General features: G+C 40.2%; 1 protein-coding gene and 1 pseudogene across 1 annotated transcript; both read left to right on the forward strand.

The window, feature by feature from the left end:
• Window positions 1-3,433: 3,433 nt before the first annotated feature.
• Window positions 3,434-11,949, forward strand: LOC110950017 (calpain-2 catalytic subunit-like; annotated as a pseudogene).
• A 209-nt stretch (window positions 11,950-12,158) lies between these two features.
• Window positions 12,159-19,599, forward strand: LOC110950015 (calpain-2 catalytic subunit-like). Its single transcript, XM_022192396.2, has 21 exons — window positions 12,159-12,518; window positions 13,107-13,176; window positions 13,765-13,883; window positions 13,994-14,127; window positions 14,225-14,393; window positions 14,483-14,566; window positions 14,673-14,758; window positions 15,495-15,569; window positions 15,949-16,109; window positions 16,237-16,409; window positions 16,512-16,523; window positions 16,705-16,916; window positions 17,012-17,048; window positions 17,135-17,200; window positions 17,290-17,347; window positions 17,442-17,506; window positions 18,394-18,462; window positions 18,550-18,628; window positions 18,778-18,894; window positions 18,977-19,035; window positions 19,131-19,599. The coding sequence occupies exons 1-21, from the start codon at window positions 12,282-12,284 to the stop codon at window positions 19,152-19,154; spliced, it is 2,106 nt and encodes a 701-aa protein (XP_022048088.1). The 5' UTR covers window positions 12,159-12,281; the 3' UTR covers window positions 19,155-19,599.
• Window positions 19,600-19,758: the final 159 nt, after the last annotated feature.

Here is a 19,758-nt window from a genome sequence, read left to right on the forward strand (position 1 = left end):
GATAGCTGATGACAGACGAATAAAGTTTTGATACGCTCCTTTATTTGGTTTGTGTCACAGCTCATACACCATATTTAGAGATACTTGTTGAAAGGTGGAGCACTGATGCATTTACTATCAAATAATATGATTATGTTATTTGAAGGTCTTGAAGCTTTCCTTAGGGGTGGGATTCTACATAAACGTAATATTTTTAGCCAAATTTAGACCAGTTCCATTTTGCACCTTTCTTCTTACTCATTTCATGCAACTTAGCTGTTGATACTTCTGGTGAGTTGATTGGTCACTGTCAGTCTTCAGACCACACCCTGTTATGTCAAGTTATTACAAATTTGTAGAAGTTTTTCAGCAACTTTAAAGCTCTGATCAGTATTTTTATGTTAGTTTTGAATACAATGATTATGTAGAATGTCAAAAGAGTCACTTGTCTTTACATAAAATTGTCATCCAAATCAGCGGTTTCCTCTTAGCTGTACAGCGTTGTAATGTTATTCACCTTGTTTTGTTGTCAATCTGCAACTTGAGTCATTGAGCATTATTGTTCCTAATTGCTGGAAAAAAAATGAAATTCAAGTTGAGGCAACTTTTAGAAATGTGGTTGAGAGTAAAAATGATTGAAAATGTAAACTTACATTGGGTTCAAGATTTGAAGTACCCACTCGTATCTTAAATTGTTGAGACATGTTAGAACTAATTAAAATTAGCCTTGACTGCAGAGGAAAAGCTAATTTGACTATTTCAAAATAATTCGTTTCTTGAACATCATCTTTTGGAATGCTGTCTTAAAAGAACCTAAGATCTAAAGAACTGAAGCAAACTGTTAGGTTCATTTTTTTTGTACTTTATTTTATTTTATTTTTTAGCCCAGACATCTGCTACAGAATGTACAGTGGTTTCTGGATAAAGAGCGCAGGTGTTTTAAAAAGCTCTAGCAAACACATATAGTACACTACATGGGTACAGAAATAGGATGGTGAACACAGTGGAACCTTTAGCTGCTACAAAAAACAGACAAAGAAAGAAATTGTTGCGGGGTGGCACTGGTACAGTATCAAACACTGTTGTATCACAGAAAGAAAATTCTGTGTATGTTTCTTTGTGCCTGGGTGGGTTTTCTCCAGATGCTCCAGCCTCTCCTGCCAGTCGGAAGACATGTATGATGGATTAAATGGCCATTCTAAATTAGATTACTTTCTATCTGTGTGGGTGTACAACGGCTCTCGTCCAGTGTCAGCTGGGAAAGATTCCAGCCCTCTGCAACCTGCTACAAGATGAAACAGCTAATGGATGGATACAGAGATGCTCTTTTTCTCTATTATTGAAGCCTCATAGTTTAACTGAGATGAAAAATATGACCTAGCTAAGGTTGCAACTGTGGCAATTCTCAACATATTAAAATGCAACACAAACATACACTACCCTTCAAAAGTTTAGAGACATCCTCATTTTTGAAAGAAAAGCAATTTTGTTTCAATGAAGATAACATTAAATGAATCAGAAATACAGTGTACACATTGTTCATGTGGTAAATGACTCTTCTTCCTGGAAACGACTGATTTTTAATGGAATATCTGCATTGGGGTGCAGAGGAACATTTCCAGCACTCATAACTCCTGTGTTCTAATGCTACATTGTGCTGAAAGACTAATTGATGATTAGAAAATCCTTGTGTAGTTATGTTAGCACATGAATAAAAGTGGGAGTTTTCATAGAAAACATGAAATTGTCTGAGTGACCCCAAACTTTTGACCAGTAGTGTATACCCACAGTGAAAGAAAAATCAGCTTTGTAAACACTCTCATGAAAAACAATCCCAAACCTCCTTCACAACATTCTTTACAATGCCCTTAAATTAATCAACAGAAACAAATGTGTCCAGCTTTAGATCTTTCTGCAGATGATTCCATGTCGAAGGTGTGTAACAGGTAAACGCATTTTTCCCCATGCGTGTCAAAAGAAGGCATACATCATGCTCTGTATGTGGTTGTTGTGCAGCTATGCTAACACATTTGCAGGAAGGCAATAATATGAGTTTTGTTTAGCTTGCTGCACTGCCACCAAGAGGCTAAAAATGGTCAATTCAAGTTTGTGTTCATGTGTTTGCACTTCTATGTCCTCAGGCAAAGCTACGAAATAACACAGTAAGTCAGTGGTCAGAATTTCATTTTAAAAACACTGAGCCTCTCTACAGACCTCAAACAACAACACTTGTTAACCGTACTGTGCGTCATTTTGAAGATGAAGCGTTTATTAATTTAGTTCAGCTATGCTAAATGACAACTGATTTATGTACTCTAAAACATTGTTGTATCAAGGCCAGCAGTGGGTTTTACTCTCATAACTATGATGAATGATGTCTATTGGCTGTTTGGTCAGTGCATGTATAATTAATTATCTTTAATGCCATGTAAGTTGAGTAATAATTAATTCTATCAATACTGACATTACTGTACACCCATATTAAAGACACTACTAATATAAGGAGAATGGACTGTTAATGGATTATATTCAGCTGTATGCAGGTTATGTCATTTCTGTGTCTCATTGGAGTTAAGCTCAGAGTAGTTAGAACTAGTTATCGTACCGTACAGGGATAACCTGAGGGCTGTTGTTTGAAAGGACACCATGTGTGCGCTGAGTGTAGAAAACATCTGATGATATGCCACTACATCCGCAGCTCACATCACCGAATCACAAGTTGGGCAAGTGTTCCATTTTTTGTTTTGTTATTTCTGTTGGGAGGTGATATAAAGGATTATAACATAAATCCTTATTGACCAAGAATGTACGGATGCACCTGTGACACATCCATGAGTCATGACCTTATTAAACATTGCAACAACTCAGTGTACCTCCTGATCACACTGACTTTGAGAGCTGCTTGACTAAGGCTTAGTTTAGCTTTATTCAGCTCAGACGGTGTAAGTGCAGAACACGGATATGAGATGCTGCAGACTTAGTGTTGTAGTGTCAGTCATGTTCCACTCTTATTTATGCTCTGTTCAACTGTTGCTTCATTCTATGCATTTAAGCTCCGCTTCCATAAGTCTCAGCTTACTCCATGTAATCCCTCCTGATACTTCTGCTGTAGGAAAACATCTTGTTTTTGTTTGTGGCACATCCATGTGTTGCTCCAGCATGTGGAAGTTAATTAAAGCGAATTGTTAGAAGCGAGGAGACAGCAAATGCCAAATATTCCCAATTTTACATCAGTATGAGATAATTATCGTTTCGTTTTAAGTTGCTTTTAGGTGTGGCCCTGTTTGTATTTCAGTTGTGGTCACAACCACCTCAATACGCATTTGCTTAAGGTTGCTGCCTTTGTTCCATCACCTGTCCACTGAGGCCCCTCCCTGTCTGTGATCTGACCCTGTCCTCCCATCAGCAGTGGCTGCTATAAAGGACAGTGAGACAAAAGCTGGTCTGTGTAGTGTTCAGCTGGAGGCAGATCACAGCTCAGCTTCACAAAGAGGGTAATCCGATCCCACCATCTAGGGAATCTGAAAATCGTTCAGCAGCGAGGTGAGGATGACTTCAACGGCAGGTCGACTTGCTCATCAGCAGAAGAGGGAACAAGGTATCGGCACCAACCAGCATGCAGTGAAGTTTTCCCAGCAGGATTACGAGACTCTTCGTAAATGGTGCCTAGAGAGAGGATGCCTGTTTGAGGACACCTGCTTCCCAGCTGAGCGCAAATCCCTGGGCTTCAAGCTTCTGGGACCTTATTCATCAGAGACCAGGGACATTGTTTGGAAGAGGCCAACGGTAAGAAGCAATTGAAAACAAAACAGTGACTCAGTTTTTTCAGCACCTCCAATATTTTATCCAGGAAAAATTGTCAAAATAGCTCTAAATGTTTGGCTTTTTTCTTTCCTTTAAGGAGCTGTGTTCCAACCCAAAGTTCATTGATGCTGGAGCCACAAGAACAGACATTTGTCAGGGAGCTCTGGGTAAGTGTGGGGAAACTAAGATGAATAATGGTGTGTTTTGGATATTAGAAAGGAATCACAACCTTGTGTGTATAAAATCCGTTTGTTGGTGGGGAGGGAGAGAAAGAATCAGCACTAGAGTTGAGGGAGTTTAGGGGAGTGATTCTTATTTACATATTGACACTTATTTGGTCGACGTACAACCGAGTGCTGGGGTCCTTCCTCTGGCCCCTCATTCTCTCTTCAAACACACGAATGTGCAACCATCAAATCCATACGTAGGGACAGGATCACCTGCTGGTTTGGGGTTCTTACAGTCAAGTCAAAAACATAGATTCATGACCTGGTGAAGATGGCAAGCAAAATCATGGGAACCCCCATGCCACTAATGACACAAGATTTATTTATACAGGCCACCATCAGGCAAGCAAACAATATTCTTGTTGATCCATCCCATGTCCTGTTCAAAGAATATGAGCTGCTGAATTCAGGCAGGAGGTACAGAGTCCCGCTGTGCAGGCTCAACCGTTTTAAAAGCTCTTTTATCCCTGTCTCAGTCAGGCTCATTAATGAGCGGCTAGGTGCAGCTAGCAAAGGGAGGTAATTGGGGATGTGTGATATGTATGTATGGGGGAATGTGTGTATTTTAGTTTGCTTATTTATAGATTTTTTTTTTACATATCTTAACTTAGTTATTATATGTCATGTCTTTATTTATTATATGTCATGTCTTTATCATGTTTTATTGTGTTGCAGTGCAGCTCGATGTCTTGCCTTGTCTTAGACTAACTTCTCCAATGGGAGACAATGAAGTGAACTTGAACTTGAACCTGAACACACACCCACTCGCACACAAACACACAAAACAATTTATCAACAAATAAATATTTTTCTATATTTTAGAAAGGAATGGCTAGGATAAACCCTCCACCCATTCTGCCATTAGGCTTGTGTAAGAACATGGTTTTGTGGCGCATTCTGTTTACAGCTCTGTTGCACTGTGGTGAACACCACATGTTGCCTAATCTCAGAGAATGTAGTCACATATCTGCTCTTTCTGTTCAGGTGACTGCTGGCTTCTGGCTGCCATAGCCTCTCTGACTCTAGACCAGCGGATCCTGGCTCGTGTGGTGCCTCATGGACAGAGTTTCACCGAGGATTATGCTGGGATTTTTCACTTTCAGGTCAGACAAAGACCATCTAATTTGAACACTAATGCTGACCTTTCATTGGATTTTTTTCTTTCTTTGATATTTCATTCATTGCCTTTTTTCCCCACTATCTTGGACTGTTGAGTTCTTTCAGTACAAAAAGGTGCTCAAGTAAAGATTTAGAGAATAAAAATGTTTTGCATCGTAACTGTATAACATCAATTGCTATAATTTCCTTTAAGCCAAGATGAGATTTGTCAATTTACTCTGGTCAGTTTCAGAGAGTTCATTCAGCAATATAAGACTAAAACGTGTATTTACTCTTCAACAAAGTTGATCAGTATTTAAACATTTGCGTACGCTGCTTACAAACAAACTTTCACCTGTCTCTTTGTCCCGCTGCCAAGGAAAAACTGAGGTCATACTGAGCTTCATTCATTAAGACAAATCCAGTAAGCCAACAGATAATACAGGAACGACAATTCAAAGGTTACTTGATTGCCTTTTGATTGGCTTATGAGTCACAGCATGGGACAGATGAATGACTGCAGTTTTCATGAGGTTTTCTGTGAGTTTACTGATGGCATTGTTGTCCTCTCAGTTCTGGCAGTTTGGTGAGTGGGTGGATGTGGTGGTGGATGACCGTTTACCCACCAGAGATGGAAAGCTGCTTTTTGTTCACTCAGCGGAGGGCTCAGAGTTTTGGAGCGCACTGCTGGAGAAGGCCTACGCTAAGTATGGATTGTTCTTCCTTTATTTGCTACTTAATCAAAACCTTAATGTGCTTTAAATGTGCACTTGATAGGCTGTAAACAATTCACATCACACTAAATGTAACAGGGTGAGTGGCAGCTATGAGGCCCTGTCAGGAGGAAACGTTATCGAGGGTTTTGAGGATTTCACTGGAGGAATCGCAGAAAAGTACAAAATGGAGAAGGCTCCATCCAACCTCTTTCAGATCATTCAGAGAGCTCTGAAGCTGGGTTCACTACTGGGTTGCTCCATTGATGCAAGTCTGATTTTCATACCTATTTGCATTACAGTTTGCAAACAATCCCACCCACAATGATGCTGTGATCACGGCCTCCAATGAAAACATTTTATTTTTGGTGCTTTCAGGTCACCAGTGCCTATGAGACGGAGGCAGTCACAGCTCTGAAACTTGTTAAAGGACATGCATACTCAGTCACCGGAGCAGAAGAGGTATACAATTTAAAGGGGAACTTCGTTTTTTCCAGGACGCTAGAAAGCAAATCTCGTTCCAAAATCGCACGATAGCTCACGCCAAAACCGGTGTTTTGGCGTGAGCTATCGTGCGATTTCGCAAGCTATTGCGCGATTTCGGAATGAGATTTGCTTTCTAGTGTCCTGAGATTTGGATACAGACCACAACAAAGAGCGATCACCAGGTAATGTGGAGGTTTTCGTTCACTTCTCATCTCTAGCATGTTGTGGGACACTCATTGAGACTATCTGAGCCGGTCAGTTTGGGGCAAAAAGCACGTTAGGGCGGACTTTGACGCGGGGGGGCCAGCTGCCCCATACTTTTCGCTAGCCGAGCTGCTAGCTGAGCTGCTAAGCTGCCTGCCTGGCTAAATACTGGAGCTATGTCGAAAATTTATTTCTCCATCACTCACATGTATGAAATGACATATGAAAACAGACCCCAGGTTGAAAAAAACCGAAGTTCCCCTTTAATGCTTTTTATTTTCATTATTGTGCGTGCAAATTTCAGTACAATACAAATTGTTCTCTTCCAGGTTCATTTTCGAGGCAGGTTAGTTCAGCTGGTCCGCATCAGGAACCCCTGGGGTCAGGTGGAGTGGATGGGCCCTTGGAGTGATGGGTAAATATTAATATGCTGTATCATATACCATCAGCTACCATTAGGTAACTCTGGGATTTCTCAATAAAATATGATTGTTTATCCAAAAAATAGATCCGGTGAATGGAAGCATGTCAGTGAAAATGACAAATCAAAGCTGAACCATGTGGCTGAAGATGGAGAGTTCTGGTAAAAATACAGTTTTTTTTTACTATTCATGTACTGTAAATTCCAACTTTGTGGTTATAAAATGCTAGATATGTGGATACTATTATGTCAACTGATAACTGCATCCTTCTACATTCCTAAAGCAATCATTAAAGTTCAGACACAAAACAGGTGATTTAAGTATTTGTTTTGATGGGAAATGTGTTCCTCTCTGCAGGATGTCCTATTCAGACTTCATCAAGCAGTTCTCCAGCCTGGAGATCTGTAACTTGACTCCTGACACACTGATGAGTGATGACGTGGGCCACTGGAGCCACTACCAGTTTGAAGGGATGTGGAGGGTTGGCTCCACCGCTGGCGGCTGCCGCAATCACCCGGGTAATAAAGAAACCACAGGTCCTGCACGTCTGAGCAAGAAGTTTGTTGCTTCATACTTCATATGTAAGATCACATTCTGTTGTGTGTTCCAGCCACATTCTCATCCAACCCTCAGTTTGTGGTGCGTCTGGAGGATGTGGATGACGATCCTCTGGATGGGCAGGACGGATGCACCTTTCTGGTGGGGCTGATGCAAAAGGGTGGGCGACAGAAAAAGAGGCTCAGCCGCCCACTTGAGACCATTGGTTATGCCATTTACGAGGTGTCCAAGAATATTGTGGTATTTCATACGAGAACAGTCATTTTGTAAAAAAAATAACAAAATTTTCTAATATCCATTTGCTTCCTTTTGACAGGTTCCAGATGAGGTTTGTGTTTACATTATTTCTTCCCTTTATGCCTTATTTAAAACTGAAATTTGAGTACGAAAAGTAGACATTAGAAGTGTCACCAGCATTACTTGATTGTATTGTGAAACTCTGTAGATGCCCAACATTCCAGTAATAAAACTCCTCAATAAATCTTCAGTACAAAGGACGCAGCAACGTTCACCTCGGTCCGGATGTGCTGCTGCGTCGCAGAGCTGTGGCCAGCAGCAGCACTTTCATCAACACTCGAGAAGTGTGTGATCGCTTCAAGCTCCCTCCAGGAGAATACGTCATAATTCCTTCAACCTTCGAGCCTCACAGGAACTGCGGCTTCGTTCTCAGGATGTTCTCAGAGAAACAGGCTGCGACCAGGTATCTGTGGCATATAAACAGCAGATTATTTCAGACAGACCTCAGGGTTTTACAGCCACCTAGAGGAGAAAGCCAGCTCACTAATTAAATTAGACATGACTTCCTGAACATGTTATTTTCATGCAACACAGTAGAGTGTGCTAAAGGTCTGCACTTTTATTTTCTATTAGTCCATTGGAAGAGGACATTGATGCTGAAATAGAGGAGGTAAGAAAGCCTATATGATGATAAGCTGTCCATGAAAAATGGAAAGTTGCATACCTTTTTCCACCTTTGCCCTAAAATTTTAAACAGTGTCAGATGAAATTTCAAATGCATATTGCTTAATACACAATATGTTACATTCAATTTTCTCTTGATATAACAAAAGGGTTAAAATCTAAAGAGCCAGTGTTTGGATTTGATGTGATTTACTCGTGTCTCATAGGAGCAGGTGTCTGAAAGTGATGTGGATCCTCATTTCAAGCAGCTCTTCAAGCAGATTGCTGGCAGTGTAAGTTGAATATTGTGACATCTGGCAGTAAATGAAACATTCAGTAGGTATCAACATGTATTAGGAACTTTGGTTTGAACTTGTTTTTAAAACAGGACATGGAGGTATCAATCTTTGAACTGGTGAGAATTTTGAACAACGTGGTGTCTCACCGTAAGTAACACAAAGATCTGACTAGTTTACATAAAGCTGCTTTATTTTCATTGACTTCAGACTTGCAGCCAGCTATGTTTTGTTCTTTCAGGGTCTGACATCAAGACAAATGGATTCAGCCTTGAGACAGGTCGCCTGATAATCAGTCTGCTGGATGTATCCTTTATTAAACATGAAAACATACAAGCCAGATATTTGATACAATGCTCATCAAATCTGCTAATTTTATCATTTATACGGTGATTTTTTTTTCTCTTCTTCTGATAAGCCTTAACATTCTCCAGAAAGACGAAAGTGACAAGTTGGGACTGATAGAATTCCATTTGCTTTGGAACAAAATCCAGAAATACCTGGTAAGGTTACGTATGTGGTTTTAAATGAATGTTATGAACACTGGAATACCTGACTTTATCTGCTAACACAACACATATGGGTCATATAGGAGATTTTCAAGAATCACGACTCTGACAACTCTGGCACCATGAGCTCCCATGAGATGAGAGGTGCTGCCACTGAAGCAGGTAACAAATATTTCAGTTCATACACTAACATTAATTAAAATCTACAGGAAATGTTTTAAAGATGAGTCAAATGGCTGTAAAGTTCTGGCAGATTGTACATTTACATGACTTAAAATGGATTCAGTTTAGTTATCTCACAGCTTTTACACACTGTAAAACACCATAAAGGAATTTAATCAAACAAACTTATCCTTTCTAGTTTACTTCATGTAAATTTATGATATTTGTTAATTTATTGGCAATTGAACTTAAAATATCAGTTATTTTATTTTCCGGCACTTCAGAATTCAAAGCAACGATTCTTAGAACTTCAGATATTTAGTCCTAAAATGACGATTTGAATGAACGAACAGCTGAGAATTCACTCAACTCATTAAATCATCTGTATATATAAGAAATGCAAGCAGACTTCCCCAGAGATTTGTTTTTTATAGCTTGAGAAAATGCTAAATAGAGATATTGTTTGTTTTCTCATAATAATCAGAACAAGTCTTCCAAAGAATTCAGTCCCTACACCAGAATAAACTTTAACTTAGACTTATATACTTAAAGGCATTATGGAGGATGGTTTTTTTTGTTTGTTTAATTTGTCTGATTCACATAAAATGAATATACTGATCTTTAGTGGACTTGTATGTATGGTTTCTAAAAAAATAAAAAATAAAAAAAAATAACTGTGGACATGGCAGGACCTGAAAAACATCAGCCAATCAATGCGCTCGGACCGAGGCGTTTGGTTTGCTCCCTTTCCTGTCAATCAAAAATCTTCCGGCTCAGGCCTAGTTACGTAGATTACGTACGCCTTGGAATTACGTGTTTTCTGTATGTGTTGCTTTGGTATAGCTTCGTAGTTAGCTGGCGACTTGTTTTGCTCATCTTTTTTTACATAATGGCAGATAAAGATCCAGGGGGACCCAGTCGTAAAAGACAACTTCACGAGTGCTATGCAAGTTTCTGGAGGGGGGCGTTTCTTCGTAAATGTTAAGAGGGGGGAGGTTAGAGGGGGGGGTGAGGGAGAGGTTGTATGTGCGCATGCGCATGATACGTTCACAGTCGTAGGAAATTAAATCTCCTCTAATGCCTTTAAATAAAAAGGAAAGTCAGTCTGGCTCTTACCGTTATCCATGCGATTAGTTAATCCAAAATAAATGTATCAAATTTTTTTTCTCAGGTTAAGTCAGTTTAACCCAGCTAGTTTTAATTACTCAATCGAGGTGCAGTTAAGTCACAATTTATGGCAACAGGAGATCTTACATTTGTAAGCTAAATGAGCTTAAAAAGATTAGCTTTGCTCTGAGCTATAATCCTCTGCTGCATGTGCCTTTTGGTAAAATGTCCTCAGTACACTGATTGCTTCAATTCTAATTTATTTTTTGCTTGACAAAAGAGTCTCAATTAGCTGTTTAGTCACCTTTGAAGTGAGTACGCCACGATACCTGGCATAACTTTGTCCTAAGTTGTGAGATGTTTATTAGAAACAGGTATGCCTATGACATGCTGATGGAAAAAGGCAGAAAATATTGAGTTATTCTACCTTACTTATGTTGCTAGTATTTCTGAGTTTAAATGGTTGGACCCGTGCAGGATCAAATAACACGGTGGCAATAGCTGATGGTGTTGGAGTGTGAAAGCAGTTATTGACAGACAAGATAAGCCGGTTAGGAGACTCCCGCCCAGGACATTGAATTCCTGCTTGTATAGTTTGCTAGAGGAACAAAACATACAAGGGCGAGGTTGAATAACATCCATTATCTCACAGCTAAAATCCAACATCTTTTTAAAACTACGCTCCCCCAGGATCAGAAACAAAATAACCCACATCTATGAAAGCGACCCGTCCAAGGTAACAGAACGTGATGTTTTTCTTCCACAGGTTTCCATGTCAACAGTCAGGTGCTGCAGGCTATTGTCAGCCGATACGCTGATCATCAGTACGCTGTAGACTTTGACAGTTTTGTAGGCTGTCTCATCAAACTGGAAATGCTCTTCAGTGAGTGTCAGCAAACAAAACAATATCACATCAGTATATCTCATATTGATCTGTATCGGAGTCATGGCATGTTTACATTACTGGGATCTGTTTTTCTGTCTCTGTCAGAAATGTTTAAGGCCTTGGAAAGAGATGACTCTGGGAAAATCGAGCTCGACATGCAGCAGGTGTGTGAGAAAATAAGAAAAGCCGTTGGTGTGTTGCAGATCCTTGTTTACACAGTTACTTGTATAATTTTGTTTTCTCTTACAGTGGCTGTGCCTGGCAATCAACTAGGTCTGAAGATGAGATAAGCAAGGACACCTTTCTGATACCATCAGGAAGAGAATTAAATTCTTTAAAAGAATCCAAACTAAACTTTTCACATGCACTCACTTTGTTTCAATGGCTTAAAATGTCTGAACATACAATGTACATTGGAGACTATTTTTCCATATTTTTGAACGTGTTTTATTACTCACATTTATTGTTCAATTTCAAGTAGCTTCTTTTCATTTCTTATGTGCAACTGGGAAAGCCTTGTTCATCTTGTTAGTTGGCGTTTTGCTCATTAGCTGTTGTAACTTCTATAAAATGACAGAGAATAAAGAAACTAAGAAACTCTGGCCTCTGAAAATATGTTTTTAATTGTTCTCAGTCGGAAATTGTTGACACAGAAAAATGGTGATGAAATAGTGTTGCAATTTCATTCCACTGAATTTTTTTGAGAACCAGCACAAGTTTCAGCAATCTATGAGGGCGACATTTAGACCAATCACAGGCCAGAAATCTAATGAGACACAGAGGGCTGGGGGAAACAGGTGAGGCACAACAAGCCGGCTGGTGTGAACAATGAAGGGTGTGGATTTGCATAAATGGCACAGATCCTGTCTCATCGCACGCACAAACTGAGACACAGCTGGAGACAGACGGAGCGTATTCTGATCCTTCGACATGCCAGGAATTGCAGAAAAGCTTCAGCATAGCCGAGAGAAGTCACAAGGGATTGGAACCAACTCTCATGCCGTGAAATACCTGAACCAGGACTTTGAGGCGCTGAGGAGAAGCTGCCTGGAAAATGGACGTCTGTTTGAGGATGACTGCTTTGAGCCTCTTCCCACATCCTTAGGCTACGACGAGCTTGGACCAAATTCCTACAAAGTTCGGGGCGTCGAATGGAAGAGACCCACGGTGGGTTGCAGTGGTAAATGGAAACAGCAGCTGAAAGTACAGGCTGGTGTTATGCGGTTGCACTTATTTTGCATGCTAGAAAAGTAGAACTGACAGTTGTTAAGGCTTGCTATGGGTTTACATATCTTATTTTCGGTTGTAGGAGTTCTATTTTTGCTCTATAATTCCATATGAGAGGTCACTCAGTAGGCTACACACTTTACAGTTACTAGGTACTAGGGATGGGTATTGTTAGGTTTTTCATGAATCCGGTTCTGCTTATCGATTCCGGTGCCAAACGATTCCTTAATACGATAACTGGAATCGATAAGCAGAACCGGAATCGGAATCAGATTCATGAAAAACCTAACGATACCCATCCCTACTGTTGTTTGGTTATGTAAGCTTGATCCTTTTCCAAGTTTGAACATACTTGTTCGTTTTTGAACCTGCAGCAACATTTTATGCAGTTTCCTCTGCTTTGTATGAGCATTTTGGATATTTTATAGTGATAATCATCTAAATAAGAGCGGGGGAATAAAACTGTGAGCAAGCATTACATTTTAGGAAAAGCTTTAATCTTTTTAAATCCATTTTTTTTCCTTTCAGGAATTATGCTCCAATCCAAAATTCATAGATGAAGGTGCTACCAGGACTGATATTTGTCAGGGAGCATTGGGTGAGACGCACACACACACACTAACATACAGATTAATACAGTGCTTTCATCATTTTGAACTATCTGATGTTTGTCACCTTTGCTTTCCACTGAATTACATTTAATTGCATTTGCTGGCACAATGAAGCATTTGCTATATTATTGTTATGTATCATTATCAGAAATGTATGTCTATTCCTGTTGACTCATCTTTCTTGGTTTCCTCTATGGTCCTTTTGCTTGAATTTGTGTACTTTTGCATTAATGAAGTGACAACTAAATCTCAGAATTCCTTGTAAACGCCTGTCTACTGTCATCAACTGTCATTGTGTACAAAACATCTAACTGCACCCAGTTTGACAGAATTCATACACATGTGGGCGAGACAGTTGTTTTTGCAGTTAGTCATGAGTGGTGAGACAAACAGGCGTAACTCTGCACAACTGAGGGTTTTTTTTTTGTTTGTTTGTTTTTTGGTGTGTGCAAACAAGCTACACAGCTGTCATGTTTTGTAGATATGTCATGATGACAACCTGAAATTTTCTGGGTGTTCCATGAAGTTTTACACAGGAGTGTCCTTTTATTCTGACACTGTTTACTTGTGCTCAGGTGACTGTTGGCTCCTGGCAGCTATCGCCTCCTTGACTCTCAACAAACAGGTTTTATCTCGTGTTGTGCCCCACGGTCAAAGCTTTGAGGAGAACTATGCTGGCATCTTTCACTTTGAGGTAACGCACTGTCTCATTTAAAGCTACTTTACGTCTCTGTAGCGTACATAAAGAGACAGAGGCACAAGCAGATTTGATTTTATTTATTATGTCTTCTCCGTGTCCCTTAGTTCTGGCAGTTTGGTGAGTGGGTGGATGTGGTGGTTGATGATCGTTTGCCCGTACGAGATGACGAGCTGCTGTTTGTTCACTCGAAGGATGGTGCAGAGTTTTGGAGTGCGCTGCTGGAGAAGGCCTATGCAAAGTATGGAAGCATTTGGCTACCTTTGTGGTTGTTTCAGTATCTTTTTTTTTTTTTTTTTTTTTTCTGTGTAGACCCTGAGTAATCCTTTTCTCTTTAGGATAAATGGATGCTACGAGGCTCTTTCTGGAGGCAGCACCACTGAGGGGTTTGAGGACTTCACTGGAGGCATTGCTGAGAAACATGAGCTGAGCAATCCCGATCCACATCTCTTCAAAATCATCGGCAAGGCTTTGAAGAGAGGCTCCCTTCTGGGCTGCTCCATTGATGTTCGTTTGAGCTTCTTGTATCAGTGCGCATTTGTTATCTTTTTTCTATGTGACAGTTTTACCTGACAAGATTTTTCTCCCCATCCCAGATCACCAGCGCATCCGACTCAGAGGCCGTCACATATCGCAAGCTGGTGAAGGGCCATGCTTACTCTGTGACTGGAGCAGAGCAGGTGAGGAAGTATTGCATGCCAAATGTATATACGCACGTAGCACACAGGCTATCCAGGTGCAAGTGAAGCTGCACTGTCTACCATTTCTTGTTTTATTCTGTTTAAGGTGGAATACGGAAGAGACATGGTGCAGCTCATCAGGATTAGGAACCCGTGGGGTCAGGTGGAGTGGAACGGAGCCTGGAGTGACAAGTGAGTTATTAAGGACAGCCAACATGTTCACATTAGATTCAAATTAGTCCTCACTGCAGCTACACCACCGTTGGTGAATTGGTTGTTTTACAGTTTTGGCTCAGACTAGACAACTACTGAATGGACTGCTATGAAATTTGGTGTATGCCCTGTGACTATTAAACATTTCTGCCCTCTTAATATCCTCATCAAACAGCAGTCTTCTCTCTGACATCAACAACATAAAATTTGGCATATAGGTCATATGCCACTGCAAACCTTCTATTGTTCTGTATTCTACATGCAAATTGAAGTGGAGTTACTGGAGGAACTATAATTTGTTGTTGTTTTGACACAACAGAAAGACATGAAGAGCATATTTGGGGGGGTGGGGGGGTGTTTGTGTCGACCTGGAAGATCCATGTCTGTTCTAAAAATACCACTATTTTTGAAAGTTGCCAAGAGTATCGTGTTTTCTGAGGAGGCTGCTTGCCATTGTCTTGTGAGGTTCATAAAATGATCCACCCTAATTGAAACAGCCGTGTCTTGTGGCTGGACAAGGTCTGTGTCATGCTTGTGGCATACAAAGACATGCACACCCTGTGGAAAGTCTGGTAAATCCTGTTGTGAAAACACTGTTGCACAGACTCTGGCTTTAACGTTAATTTTTGTGGCTGCAGTATAGGCGGAGGCATGTGCAACATTCACTATGGCTCTGACAATGACTGAGCCTGGTTTCCATCTTTCTTTTTTCTAGCTCTTCAGAATGGGAATGTGTGAGCAGTGAGGACAAGGAAAGGCTGAGAAACCGTTCTGAGGATGGAGAGTTCTGGTAAATTTTGCTGAAACCGCTTTTCTTTTCCAAAAAACTAAAAACCGTTTCTGTCCCACTGATTAACACATAAAAGCAGTTTGATCTAGTAATGCTTACATAAAGGCTTTTAAATAACCCTGATGCATCATATTGTCATTTTTGCAAAAGAAAAATGGGAATCCCGCTTTTTTTTTTTTTTTTTTTGGATGAATTGTGTTATAATGGGTAAACTCACTACCATTTGAGGAAGGATTTCTAAGCCAAAATGTTCCAATGCTCCAGCAAATGAAAGTCCTAGATTCCTGGCACTGACTCATTTGCACTGAATCCAGTACAATGGATGTGATTGTTTGATTTTTTTTATTTTTCCGCATTGTACATTTTTTTTTCCCCACAGGATGTCCTTCTCTGACTTCCTGCAGCAATATTCCCGCCTTGAAATCTGTAACCTCACCCCAGATGCTCTCACAGGAGACGAGTACAAGAAATGGGCAGAGTCGGAGTTTGAGGACACATGGAGAAGAGGCGTGTCTGCTGGAGGCTGCAGAAACTATGCAAGTATGACCAGTTTCACTTCCAAGATTTGATTGCAGCATTTTATTTGTGTGTCGTAAATCAACGTACAGGCTTGGCTGCTGTAATACAGCTGATCAACTCCCTGCTAACCCTTACTTTCCCTTCTCAGACTCCTTCTGGATGAATCCTCAGTTTGTCATAAAGCTGGACGAGGTGGACGATGACCCTGATGATGGACAGGAGGACCTCTGCACTTTCATCGTGGGTCTGATGCAGAAGAACAAGCGCCGCATGAAGAAAATAGGGCAGGACATGGAGACCATTGGCTTTGCTATCTATGAGGTAGGTAGCTGCCTGTTAGATCTCAATTCAAATAAAAGTAGAGACTGAAAATGCAGCATTTTCATCCTATTCTAACATTTGATTTGTTGTGGATTTTTCTAGCTGCCTGAGGAGGTATGTGAGACACTACTGGGAATAACGGAAGAATGAGTATTCACAGCAACTGTTCCATGTTCAGTTCTGAAAATTCCCTCAGAGTACTTTGTAGATATTTGTGCAACATAATAAACATGGAGGACAGAGGGAAGGTATACTCATGTGAGCGTATTTCATCTGTGACTTTTTTTTTTTCCAGCACTCAGGCAAAAGGCAGGTGCACCTGAAGAAAAACTTCTTCCTGTACAACCGTTCAGAAGCGCGCTCCGAGACCTTCATCAACCTACGCGAAGTGAGCAACCGCCTCTGTCTTCCCCCTGGAGAATATCTCATCGTCCCCTCCACCTTTGAGCCCAACAAGAATGGAGACTTCTATATGAGGGTGTTCTCTGAGAAACAAGCCGATTTCCAGTAAGTTCCTTTCACAAATATGTGCAATTCAAATTCATTAGTATTCCATTATAGCCTTCATAATGAATAATAACCATGACCCCTCGCTGTTTCAGAGAGATTGATGATCCTGTGGACTGCCATGTTGAGGAGGTAAAATCTTAACATTTTATTTGCTTGTTGTAATGTTGATGATAATACTTTCACAAAGAAGTAATGGGAGGTTTTTTATTCTCTAGATTGATATTGATGAAGATGACATCTGCGACAGATTCCAGGGACTGTTTGGACAGCTTGCCGGACATGTATGTTGACTAAAAAAAATGTGTATATTACTTTCTTATGGTCTCTAATGATTGTTTTTATGACTTACTAAGTGTCGTATACTTCTCAGGATGCAGAGATTTCTGCCTTTGAGCTGCAGAGAATCCTGAACAGAGTGGTAGCTAGACGTAAGAAAAATATTTCTTCATTGTCACGCAAGTTCAGAATGGACATTAATGTGCACCAGACACCTAATTATACCTGTGTTCTGTTCATTTTCAGGAGATGACATCAAAACCGACGGGTTCAGTCTGACAACTTGCCGCAACATGGTCAATCTGCTGGATGTATCCTTCCTTGTTATTTTAATTTGTATCATGAGACTTCCACAAAACCATTAACCTCCCAATATGTGGTTATCTGCTCAGATTTCTCCTCAAAATGTTTCAAAGAAATAGTATAACATTTTAAGGAAAGACACAATAAGTACCAAGTATGTTTCCTAGCAAATAGGAGTACGGTGGGACATATAACAGAAAACTCAGTGTCTAGAAACATTTTTGAAGCTTCCAATGAAAACTAAACTCTCTGTTCTGAGGAAGGATAAAAGTCTACAGTTAAGTGTTTGTGTAATGATAAGGAGGAAACAAAGGTTCTGCAATTCAGGTTTAACATAAAGAAAACAGTGAACCTGCTTTAAAGAAAAATTAAACTAGAAGCACTTGGAGCTCACTAATGAAAACCTTCTATCTCTCTTGTTTAATCTGTACAAAACTGTACTTGTAGAGGAAAAGCTGTGGTAGCACAGTTGTTCATGAATCTGAATATTTCTGTTGACATGCAGGCACCTGACCAAGAAATATAATCCCATGCAAAACCACAAATTGTCATTTAGACACTTCTGCGTCACGCTTTTGTATGAATCATTTAAACAAGACTCAGTATGTTGGGTTGTAAACTTCAGAAGTGCTGGCAGTCAGGCTAGTTGTTCTTAGTCTTTTTCTTAAGTCAGGCTTAGCGCTGTTGCTGTACATTTAACACACATGATAGTGATATCAGTTTTTTTTTTAAATGTAACGCTACAAGAGAGCTCAATTCTTAATTTGAAATATATTCTTTAAAGGCCAGGAAAGCCATCTCACTGCTCACTATCTGCATTCTCCAGTTGTTATTACGAGCACACGTTACTCTGTGTACTTCGTTACAATTATGCTTGACACACTTTTTTTTAAAGAAAGATGGAAGCGGCAAGCTGGGAGTGGTTGAATTTAGGATCCTGTGGACCAAGATTGAGAAGTTCTTGGTGCGTTCCTTATTTGTCTGTTTTTACATTAACATGTAGCGTATTAGTAGACGGATGGTAGCGGATGCTAACTTGTCTCTGCTTTAGGATCTGTACAAAGAGAGAGACGCAGATCAAAGTGGATGCATGAGCTCCTCTGAGATGCGGATGGCTGTCGAGGCTGCCGGTGAGAAGCACATTTCACAAAAAACATTTCTCTACAGTAACACATAGGAAGGTAGAGGAGACTGTTGAGATTTGAGCAAAAAAAAAGGTTTAGCTGCAACAATCAGCTGTGTGACTCTTTTCTCAGTACATCCGATTCCATTTTGGCAGGTTTCTCACTCAACAACCCACTGCACCAGATAATTACGGCCCGCTACAGTGAGCCATGCCTCACCATTGACTTTGACAACTTCGTGTGCTGTCTCATTCGCCTTGAGTCGCTCTTCAGTGAGTTTTTGTCCTTTTGACCACACTATGATCTTGTTGGAATCAGATATTAAATTTTGATGTTTGCTTCAAATTCCAACAGAAACCTTCAAGACCCTGGACAAGAATGGGTCTGGTGAAATAACACTGAGCTTTTTTGAGGTAAGAGCCCATCTGTGACGACGACGACAAAAAAAAAAAGATAGACGGGTGGATTATGGACCACAGAGTAACTTGTACCCGTGTTTCCTCTACAGTGGCTGAATGTGGCGATGCTATAAATGAGCTCTGACTGCTGAAGAATCCGGAGTTGTGTTGATGAGACCTCATATCAGAACATTTGTTTGTTGGTTATACTCTGTCACAAATTGTCTTCTAGACAACTTAATCAATGGATGGTAATTATGAGAGGAAAGAATTTCTTCTGTTCTGATTATCTGCAAACACAATAAAACCACTAACAAGTGTATTTTCTTTGTTGACAAAAATGAAATTAAATGATTGATATCTTTCATTTCAGTGCCAGTAGTTAATTAGCTTAGCTTAGCATCAAAACTTGAGACTTGGAGGGAAAACTAGCTGTGATGTTGAAGGTGAACCTGCCTACCATCACCATAATAACATATTATGTTTCCGGAGCTGGGCAACAAAATACCCACATTGTCCTGCATAAAAGTACAGCTCTTACCTTATGCATTTAGTTCTGAATAAAACTAATTCAACATGTTGGTGGGCATATTGTTTTATGTTTGGACCCGATTCCTCATTTTATGCTAAAGTGACCAGCTACATGTGGTTGTCTTATTTTCCCAAAATACTGAGCTACTCTGTAAATGTTTGCATTTCTCAACTTCACTGGTTCATGAAATCTGTGATCAAGGAAAA

This window comes from Acanthochromis polyacanthus, chromosome 15, assembly GCF_021347895.1.
Source record: "Acanthochromis polyacanthus isolate Apoly-LR-REF ecotype Palm Island chromosome 15, KAUST_Apoly_ChrSc, whole genome shotgun sequence".
NCBI classification, from domain to species: domain Eukaryota; kingdom Metazoa; phylum Chordata; class Actinopteri; family Pomacentridae; genus Acanthochromis; species Acanthochromis polyacanthus.

Bases quoted from the DNA above. Each gene is read 5' to 3' on its own strand.
- LOC110950015 (XM_022192396.2), top strand. From the start codon at position 12,282: ATGCCAGGAATTGCAGAAAAGCTTCAGCATAGCCGAGAGAAGTCACAA. The intron at 16,917-17,011 runs GTAAGTTCCTTT...TCGCTGTTTCAG, and splicing joins GAGAAACAAGCCGATTTCCA to AGAGATTGATGATCCTGTGG. The intron at 17,201-17,289 runs GTATGTTGACTA...TATACTTCTCAG, and splicing joins TTGGACAGCTTGCCGGACAT to GATGCAGAGATTTCTGCCTT.